This window comes from Aythya ferina (genome assembly GCF_964211825.1).
Source record: "Aythya ferina genome assembly, chromosome: 15".
In the NCBI taxonomy this organism is placed as follows: domain Eukaryota; kingdom Metazoa; phylum Chordata; class Aves; order Anseriformes; family Anatidae; genus Aythya; species Aythya ferina.
In genome coordinates, this window is record NC_140314.1 from 11,733,667 (window position 1) to 11,743,990 (window position 10,324).

Below are 10,324 nucleotides of genomic sequence, written 5' to 3' on the forward strand. Positions count from 1 at the left end.
AAAAGAGGTGGAAAGAAATCAAAATCCCAACCGACACCCCCCCCCCTGCCCCAGCGTCCCGAGGGAAACCCGGCTCCGGCCGGCACCGTGCCCGCTCGCCAGCGGGAACGCCGGGACCGGCTTTGGTTCTGCAGGATTTCCCGGGGGCGGGGGGCGAGTTTGATGAAACCGGGGGGGGGGCTGGGGGAGGGCTCTGACCCCCCGCCCGGCCCAAACCCCGGCTGCACCCCGAGCCCCGGTTCCAGTTCTGTCCCCCCTCGAGTGCCCGCCGCCGCCCCCCCCCGTCCCGGCCCCCCCCCGGCTCCCCGCTCGCTGGGAACTGAGCAGCGAACGTCGCCCGGTTCTAGCGCTCTGATTTACAGTATTGGAAAAAGGTCATAAAAGAGACCCAAATCGCATCGTATTTTTTAAAAATTTCAGCATATTCTCTGACGTTTCCCTCCCTCGCCCCGCTCCCCGCCCCGGCTGCCGGCTGGGGGGTGTCAGGGCAGTTCCCCTTCCCCCGAGGGGTCTTCTTTGCTCTGGTCCATGGAGTCACTGTCGTTGCCCTCCGTGTCGGAGGCGGTGTCGGAGGCGGAGGGCTCGGGGCAGGCGCGGGCGGGCGTCACGATGACGGCACGCCGCTGCTCCTCTTCCTGCAGCTGCTTCTCCTGCGTCCCCTCGATGTGCTGGATCGCCTGCCGGGGGCAACCGACGGCCGTCAGGACGGTGACACCCCCCTCAGACCCTCACGTCGGATTTGGGGACCCCCCACGTCCCCGGGGCACCCTGCGGTGCTCCCCCCCCGGGCACTGCCGCAAACCCTCCCTACCTGAACGATGGTGTCCAGGTTTTGCCGGGACGTGGAGACTGTGTTGATGACCGAGGACGGGCCCATGGTGACCACGGTGACGTGATGGGAGGGAGGCGGTGCTGGTACGATCACAGTGGGGTGGTGGGTGGGCGCTGGGGGACCGTGTGCTGGCAGGAGCTGGGCGCAGAAGCAAATCCCAGTCAGCAAGGCAAAGCTTCCCTCTGGGGAACTCCCCCCCCTCCAGGGTGACAGCTCCTGCCCCAAACTCCTTGTCCCATTTGCCTCTGCCCTACCCAGAGCTGTGAGCTGTATGGGAACGTCCCCAGGAGCACCCCAACACTGGGCTGCACCCTGGACCGGCACTGGGGGCCTCGTGGCCACCCTGATGCAGGTTATCGGGGACAGAAGCAGTGCCCTAACCCATCCCTCCTGCTCGCAGCCGTGTTTCACCATGCTCCATGCCCAGTTTCCACTTGAAATAACCGTGGCTCGAAGTGGGAACCAGAAGAGGGGCAGCCCCATAACTGCACACGGCGGGCAGGAGCCCCTGGACCCGGGCAAGGCGGCGATGGGGAGCGCCGCTTGCCGAGAGGCCATAAAAGCTCCATCAGCTGCTGCTCGCCCCTCCTAGATGGACACAAGAGGACGCCAGCTGAAAGCTGCAGGCAGCTTGGCTTTGGCAGGGCAGGAGGCATCCGGATGAACTTGAAGAATTCCTCCCCGCCCCCCCCCCCCCGTATCCTGACGCTTTCGGTTTTCAGGCAGGCAGAGGCTTAAAGCCAGACCCAAGCAGCTGCTGTGCGCTCGCCCTGCTATCGCCCCGACCGGCTCAGCCGGGAACACGCTGCACCCCTCAAAAATCCCTGCTAAAATAGCGGGTGCAAAGAGCTGCCCTCTTTGCAGGAGGTTAAGGAGCCTTCACCTAAAATTAGGCTGAGCTTCCCCAGGAGGCGGCTGGGAGGGCTCCTGCAGGGAAGCATCTCTGCAGAAGCCAAACGACAGAGGAGGCCGGTGTTCCTCGCTCCCTTTTACACTCCTCACCCCTAGGGGTGAAGGCTCCTGGCCCTGCAGTCCTGCTGCTTCTGCCAGGCAGCGATGCTTGCCAGCGTGCCTGCTGCCCGTCCCAGCCTTGCAGGCGGCAGCGAGCGGTTCTGGCATCCCCAAAAATCAGCTGGAGTCCCCCAGTGAGAGGTGAACCTCAGCACCAACCCCTTCCAGGCTCCCTAACACCGGCGCTTTGCCTACCCCAGCCTCCCACCGGTGCCAAGCCCTTCATCGAACCACCCTGACCCCTTGTGCTTCTCCACCCTGCACATCCCAGGGGAAAACCTGCAGGGATGGGGGCTGCTGGGGCGTCCCCGCAGCCGGGCGGGTGGTGGGACACGTCCGCACTCACCTGGGTTCGGATCTGCTGCTCGCGCTCTAGCTTCTCCTGGTGCAGCAACCTCACCTGCTCCTGCTGCTGCTGGAGCTGCACTTGCTGAGCAATCACCTTCAGCTTCTCGGGGTACATGTGGGCCTCCAGGGAGCGAACCTGCCAGCAGAGAGGGTCCTGTTGTGTTGGGGGAGCACAGCCCGTGCCGTGCACGCTGCCCCGACCCAAGCTGGGACGTCCCCGAGCACGGAGCCACAGGGTGGACAATGTGGGGACAAGGAGGAGAGCACACAGCCGAGCTTGGGGACAGGGAGCTGGACGGTGGAACCCTCTCCTCACAAGAGGGGCTCGCTGCAAGAGGGGCTCATCCCAGCCACGCAGCCGGCCCCAAAACACCTCCAGCATCCCCACGGTGCAGCCCGCTAGAGGGCGAGCCCGCCCCGTGCACTGCCAGCCCCGTCCCGTGGCCTCACCTGCTCCTCCAGCATCATGCGGACCGAGCGCTCCTTGTCCAGCTGCTGCCGGAGCTCGATCATCTCCCGCCGCAGGTCCTCGGCCTTCTCGTCCTCCCAAATGTCCGGCGAGCCGATGCCCTCGTCTTTGTCCTCCGCCCGTCGCCGCTTCGGGGAGGAGCCGCTGAACTCCTGCCGCCATGGGGACGCGGTGTCAGGGGATGGGGGCTCAGCCCTGGCGATGCCCTCCCCTCCCAGCCCTCCACCCGGACCAGGGCTGGGCAGTGCCACCCCTGGGGCCGTCCCCAGCACATCCCAGGGCTCCCCAACAAAGGAAGGGGCTCTGGGGACACGGGCAGCATGCGGGGTCGGTGCCTCCATCTGCTCCCCCCCCCTCCATGTCCTAGGATGGACACCAAGCAGTGGGAACCGTCCCTTCCCCAGCCCCCAGGACCGTCCCCTCGCAGCGCCCAGGGCAGCACCTGGATGAACCGCTTGAGCTGGGTGTTCTGCTGCAGTAGCCGGGTCTTCTCCTGCTCCAGGGAGAAGATGTACTCCGCTGTCTGCTGGAGGATGGCCGCCTGCGGGAGAGCCGGGGGGGTGGTGAGGCAGAAATCATGGTCCCTCCCCGAGCCCCCTGCCCTACACCTCCCTTGGGATTTCCCTGCAGCCAGCACGACCCCTACTTTGCCCTTCCCAGGCAAGAAGCAGTGTAGGGAAGCACAAGGTGTGGGACTGACACCTGCATCACCCACGTCAGCCCCGGCTCACCTTGCTGAGCTTCTCCCCGTCCGTGTGCGGGATGAGGGTTTTCAGCGACTGGAAGCCGGCGTTGATGCTCTGCATCCGCCTTCGCTCGTTGCTGTTGGCGATCTCCCTGCGTATCCGCCGCTCCTGGTCCCGCTGGGTCTCCGGAGTCAACGGGATGTTGGCCAAGCTGCGAGAGAGGCTGGGTGTGAGAGGTGGGGGGGCTGCACCCCCAGGGACCGGCATCCCCAGCACCGCACCGCCTCGATTTGCAGCCCCAAGCGGCCGAAGGGATGGGGAACACCGTGGGGAGAACCCTCTGGAAGGGCAGAGCCGAATCCCGACAGCATGGCCATGCTGAGCCTGCGGGGTGAATGCTCCAGCCGCAGGTAGGAGGGACGCAGCGCAACCTCTGCCCTGTGCAGGACGGGGAGAGGCTGCCGGACGCTGCCGTCGGGGCGAGCTGGGAACGCTCCCGTCCCCACAGAGCTCCAGAAAGCTCCAGAAAGCCGTGAGGAAGAGGGACTGACGGACACCCCCTGAGCAAAAACGCCCTGTCCGGAGCCACGTGCGGGCGCCTGCTCCACCGGCATCGCCTCGGGGCCGTGCCACGCCGTGCCCACGCGCTGGCAGCGGCCGCGGGACCCGGCGCGGGCGGGAGGGCGAGGCCGCCGGCTGCGTCCCCGCGGGGCCGGCCGGCGTGTGTGGCCCCGGGAAGGCGGCTCCCTCCGCCCCGCTGATGGCTTCCAGATGACAGCTCCCGGCGGAGAAGCCCCCGTCCCGCCCGAAGCCGCAGCTCCCGCCTGCTTCCTGCGCGCCCTCGCCCCACAGCTGGGCCGGGAAACACCGCCGGCCACCGCCAGCGTGCCCCGGCCGGGCGCTGCGCCCTGGTGAAGCTCAGAGCTGGGGGGGGGGTCACGGTTCTCCAACCCCCCCAGCTCGGCTTCTTCAGCAGCCCCAAGGTGGTGTGGGGAGCAGGGAGACCGAATCCTGGAAGCAAGGGGACAATAAAGGAGCAGAACAAAAGGGGATCCGCGGCAGGGGGAAGGGGCAGCACGCGCACCCTGCGCCTCCTGACCCCATGGGGTGCTGGCACGCAGAGGGCAGTGATTTTGGCACGGGGCAGCGAGCAAGGAGGCAACACGGAGCCCTGAGTGCTGGGGTGACAGAGACCAAAGTGCCGCAGCCTGGCCCCGCCGCCAGGCTCCCAGCCCCGTGCAGAGCCGTGGTTAGGGAAGCTGTGAAACACCGAAGACAAAACAGAGGGGACAGGCGGCCGGCACGAGGCCAGATAAGAGGGGCTTTGGCCTTCACCTGCAGGCAGCAGCGCCGTGCACGGCCCCAGCCTGCGTTTTAACACACGTCCAAGTGCCAAGCAGCGCCAGGGGCTGACGCCACGGCGCAGGCACAGCGAGCCGAGCCTCCCCACCGCCTCTCGCCCCTCGTCTGCATCGCGCCGGCTGCGGGGCCACGGCGTTATCTTCAGCTCCAGCACAGGGAGCTGGGACCGTGCTGCCCTGCGCCCTGTGTCTGGGGAAGGTCCTGGCTCAGCCCACGGGGACGGGGAAGACGTCAGTGCCCGGCTGCCCAGACAGCGCTGCGGTGCAGGCTGGCGCTGGGTGAGGAGCACTGGAGGCAGCAGATCCCCTGGCACAGCTCCATGGGGTGCCCCGGGGCTCTGGGGCTGTGCCCTGTGTGCGCCCATCGTGGCTGTTAGGACACAGCACGATGTCGGGGCAGCCACAGCAGCGGGCACGGGCTCACGTCCACTTGTCGTGGGGTGAGCGTGGTGGCTGCCGGGGTCACTGTCCCTCCTCCAGGGCAGGATCTGCCCCTCGTCATCCCGCACCGATGCCTCTCCGGCCCGAGGGCCACCAGCTGCAGGCCCACAGGGGGAATTAGATGGGGATGTTTCGGGCCGGGCAGCGCGGAACCGGTTTCTTAAATACAAGAAAAGGAGGAAGGGCCCGTTTCCTCACCAGCAGACCTCTCGTAACCTTCCCCAGCTGCTCTTCCTGGGAAGAGACCTAAAAAGTGACAGCTAAATACAGAAAGGGGAAAAAGAAAGGCCTCGATTCAGAAGCTGTCCTGGTGCCCAGTGCCACCCCGGGAGCGGGCTCCACACCGGGATCTCCACGCGGTGCCCGGCTGCTGCCTGCCTGTGCCTGCCCACGGTGGCTGTGCCCAAGCGGGGCAGATCCAGCCCCAGCCTCAGCCCCAGCCCCACGGTGCTGGGACCCACCAGCAGCACACCCGATCTCCCTTCCTGCCCTGGACACTCCTGTGCACGGAAGCTCTCGTGCCATAAAAGCCACGTCGGGGAGAAGCCCCGGGGTGCCCACAGCCCCCACTCCGTGCCGCGGGCGCACCCGGACGCGAGGCGTGGGCTGGGCAGGTAGAATTTGATCCTTCCCTCGCCAGCTGCATGGCGGCACCCACGTGGGACCCAGCGGGGACACCAACGTTTGCCTGGACCTTGAGGAAAGCAAAACCACGGGGGATGAAAGCTGGCAGGCACCACACAACTCATGAGGACGCCCCGCTGTGCCAGCCCGTGTTTGTCGGTGCCCGCAGCTCACGGCCTGGGCTGCACCGGTGGGCTGGATGTCCCCAAGCTCCGGGTGTCCCCAAGCTCAGGGTGTCCCCAAGCTCCCAGGCAGGGTGTTGCTGAACTCTTCAAGCTCTCGGGCAGGGTGTCCCCGAGCTCAGGGTGTATCCAAGCACCCTGAACTCACCAGCTGGATGTCCCCAAGCTTCCTGAGCTCATAGGTATGGCATCCCTGAGGCTACCCAAGCATGCAAGCAGGGCAGGGCATCCCCAGGCTCGAAGGCAGGGTGTCCCTGAGCTCCCCAAGCTTGCAGGCAGGACGCACCCAGGTTCCCCGAGCTCCCAGGCAGGGTGTACACACGTTCCCCAAGCCTGCAGGAAGGGGATAGTGTCCCCGAGCTCCCAGGCAGGGTGCACCTGGGTGCCCCAAGCCTGCAGGATAAGGCAGGGTGTCTCCAGGCACGCGGGCAGGGCATCCCTGAGCTCCCCGAGCCCACATGCAGGGTGTCCCCAAGCTCCCCGAGTTTGCAAGAGGGGTGCACCCCAGCTCCCCGAGCTCACGGGCAGGGTGTCCCCAGCTCCCCAAGCTCACGAGGAGGGTGCACCCCAGCTCCCTGAACCCATGGGCAGGGTGTTCATGGGCACGGTGTCCCTGAGCTCATGGGCAGGGTGTCCCCAGCTCCCCAAGCTCCCAACGAGGGCGCACCCCAGCTCCCCGAGCTCACGGGCAGGGTGTCCCCAATCTCCCTGATCTCCTGGGTGCACCCCAAGTGGAAGCTCCCGGGCAGGGTGTCCCCAAGCCCCCAGGGGCTCCCCCTGGCCCCCTGAGAGCAGCACCCCCTCCCCAACCCGTGCGCCCCCGAGCCCCCCGCGGGGGGCCACGGCCACGCCGCAGCCGGGCTGGGGGCCGCGTGGGTGTCGGTGTGCGCGTGTAAAGGCGTGTGTAAGGGTGCGTGTGAGTGTGTAAGGGTCCGTGTGAGCGTGTAAAGCCGTGTGTGAGCGCGGGGGCCCGGCGGAGGCCCGAGCAGGCCCCGCCGCCATGGAGCCGCGTGGGGACCCGCCGGGGCCGCACCCGGGCCGAGGGCGGGGCGGAGGGGCCGGGGCCGGGACCGGGGCTGGGATCGAGGCCGCCATCCCCATCCCCATCCCCATCATCCTCCTCCTCCTCCTTCCTCCTCCTCCTCCTCCTCGTCCCCCAGCAGCTCCCCGGGGGCCTCCCGGCTTTGTGCTCCGGGGCCCCGAGCCCGGCGCCCGGGTGCGGGGGGGGGGGGGCTCCGCACTACAAATCCCGGCAGCCCCGGCCCCGGTCCCGGCCCGCCTCCTCCGGGAGGGCTGCAGAGTCACGGCCGGGCCCGCAGTAAACACACGCCCCCCCCCCGGCCCCACCGCACGCCCCCCGCCGCCTCCACCGCCACCACCACCGCCCCCCCCCCCCCCCCCACCACCCCCCCAATCTCGGGCCCCGCCGCCGTCGGGGCGCCCCCGGGTCCCCCTCCTCCGGGCTCCGCTCCCCCCTCGTGTCCCGGTGCCGGTGCCCGGGGGGGTGGGGGGGGACACGGGGCTGCTCGGTGCCTCCCCCCCCGTCCACCCGTCCACCCGTCCACCCCCAGCGGTAGCAGCAGCCCCGGCCCCCCCCCAGCCCCCCCCCCCCCCCCTTGGAGGCCGCATGGCCGCTGGCGGGGCCCGGCCCCATGTGCGCGGCGCCCCCGGGCGCGCACCCACGTGCTGGGGAAGGAGCGGGATAGGAAAGGAATAAAAATACAGATTAAAAAAAAAAAAAAAAAAAAAAAAAAACAACATGAAAAACGAAGAATGAGATAATACTAGCAATAAAAAAGGAGAAAATGGTGGAAAGGGGGCAGAAGCGCGGGGAGAGCCGTGCCCCACCTGCAGAGCCCGCCGATGACCTCCTTCTCGGATTTCCTGAAGTGCTGCAGGGAGGGCATCTTCGGGGCGGGCACCATGAAGTACTCCATGGCCGGCCGGGGCTGCGGGGCCGGGGCTGCGGGGCCGCTGCGGGGCCGGTGCGGGTGCGGGTGTGCGTGTGCGTGTGTCTCACAAGGCGGGAAACAGCTGGGGAGAGCCGAGCCCAGCACAGCAGCGCTCCCTCCCCCGGCGGCGCCGCCTCCGCCAGCCACCGGCCCATGTAAACAAAGGACGGCGCGGGCTCCGCCGGGGAGAGGGGGGAGAGGGGCTCCGGGGGGGTTCCTGAGGGGGGTTGCAAGGGGTTTAGGGGGGGTTAGAGGGGTTTAAGGGGGGTTTGGGGGGGTTGCTGGGGGATGCCGGGGGCGCCGATGGGGTGCGCAGAGGGGTGGCTGGGGGGTTGTGGGGGTCGCCCTGGGTCGGCGGAGGGGGGGTGGGGGGAGATGTGTTGGTAGGGCACCGGGTGCCGGCCCCCCCCTCCTGCTTGTGGTGCCCCCAGTGGGTGCTGGACTGAGCGGGGGGGCGGTGGGGGCGGTGGTAAAATCGGGGTTGTGGTCTGCTGGGTTCTGGCAGCGTCCTGTGTGACCCCGTCCTGGCCTGTCCGACTCGGTCCTGCTCTTTCTTGGCCCTGTCCTAGCCCTGTCCCGTCCTGTGCCACCCCCAGCTGACCTTATCCTGCTCTGTCCTGTCCCATCCCATCCCGTCTGGCCCTATCCCTATCCCATCCCTATCCCATCCAGCACCACCCCCTCCTGACCCTATCCTGCTGTCCTATCCCCATCCCATCCTATCCGACCCTATCCCATCTGAACATATCCCATCCAACCCTATCCCATCCTGTCCTGTCCCCGTTCCATCCTGTCCTACCCCATCCCATCCTTTCCTATCCCCATCCCATCCCTATCCCATTCTGTGCCATCCCTCCCAACCCTATCCTGCTCTGTCCTGTCCCCATAACACTCTACCCCATCTGACCCTATCCCATCCTATCTGACCCTATCCCATCCTTTCCTATCTCCGTCCCATCCCAGCCCATCCCATCCTTTCCTATCCCATTTGACTCTATCTGCTCTATCCTGTCCTCATCCCATCCAACCCTATCCCATCTGAACATATCCCATCCAACTCTACCCCATCCTTCCCTGTCCCCATCCCATCCCATCCCTATCCCATCCTGTGCCACCCCCACCTGCCCCTATCCTGCTCTGTCCTGTCCCCATCCCATCCAACCCTATCTCATCTGACCCTATCCCGTCCTTTCCTATCCCCAGCCCATCCCTATCCTATCCTATGCCACCCCATCTGATCCTATCCCTGTCCCATCCTGTCCCCATCCCATTTTGCCCTGTCCCAGCTGACCCTACCCCATCCTACCCCATCCTTTCCTATCCCTATCCCATCCCAATCCCATGTTGTGCCACCCCCACCTGACCCTATCCTTCTCTGTCCTGTCCCCATCCCATTGTATCCCATTTGACCATATCCCATCCTTTCCTACTCCTGTCCCATCCTATCCTACCACATCCCATCCCATCCTTTCCTATCCCCATCCCATCCCCGTCCCATCCTGTGCCATCCCCTCCTGACCCCATCCCATCTGTCCCCATCCCAACCCACCATATCCCATCCGACCCTATCCCATCCTATCCAATCCTTTCCTATCCCCATCCCATCCCTATCCTATCCTGTGCCACCCCCACCTGATCCTATCCTGCTCTGTCCTGTCCCCATCCCATCTGACCCTATCCCATCTGACCCTATCCCATTCCCTCCTATCCTATCCCATCCTTCCCTATCCCATTATCCCATCCTATCCTATCCCCATCCCATTATCCCATCCCATCCCATCGCGTCCTGCCCTATCCCATCCTTTCCTATCCCCATCCCATCCACCCCATCCTTGTCCACCCTGTGCCGCCCCATCTGACCCCATCCCACCCCACCCCACCCCATTCCGTCCCCGTGGGGCTGCCAAATGGGGCAAGTGGGGGGGAGGCAGGGACTTTGGGGTGCTGCTTGTGGCCTTGGGGGGGTGGGCTCAGACCACGTGTGGGGCTCAGAGGTGGCTTTGGGGACCACGGGGACCATGGCACATTGGGATTTTTTTTTTGGGGGGGTGATTTTGTACTGGGGGGGGGTGCCACACGGGTGACAACTCCCCTGGGGGGTGGGGGGGGCACAACCGGGTGGCGGATGTGGCGGATGTCCCCCCCCCAGCCACGGGGCTGTGCCCTGCTTTCCGCCCTGCCCCTCCCCGCGTGGATTCCTCCCCCCCCCCAAAAAAAAAAAAAAAAAAAAGGAAAAACAAAAAAAAACCACGCGTGGGGCGTGACAGCGGGGACACCCCCCCGCCGGGCCCAGCCGCCACATCCTGCCTGCGGAAGGAGCCCCGGGGACAACCCCCCCCCGGTGCGCCCCCCCCCCGCCCCATCCCGCCCCCTTCCCCTCCCTCCCCTCCCTCCTCCAGGCGCGCCGCGGGGGGGTGA

General features: G+C 66.6%; 1 protein-coding gene across 2 annotated transcripts; it reads right to left on the reverse strand.

Moving 5' to 3' along the window:
- Positions 1-393: 393 nt before the first annotated feature.
- TFAP4 (transcription factor AP-4) lies at positions 394-8,107 on the reverse strand. Of its 2 annotated transcripts, none has more exons than XM_084537185.1 (7): positions 7,798-8,107; positions 3,392-3,557; positions 3,103-3,201; positions 2,642-2,812; positions 2,190-2,327; positions 812-970; positions 394-677 (listed from the first exon to the last, which is right to left on the reverse strand). In XM_084537185.1, exons 2-7 carry the CDS (start codon positions 3,464-3,466, stop codon positions 483-485), a joined length of 837 nt encoding a protein of 278 aa, XP_084393311.1. In that variant the 5' UTR covers positions 3,467-3,557; positions 7,798-8,107; the 3' UTR covers positions 394-482. The 2 variants fall into 2 exon arrangements, with proteins under 2 accessions (XP_084393311.1, XP_084393310.1); XM_084537184.1 differs by having other exon boundaries at positions 7,803-7,983.
- Positions 8,108-10,324: the final 2,217 nt, after the last annotated feature.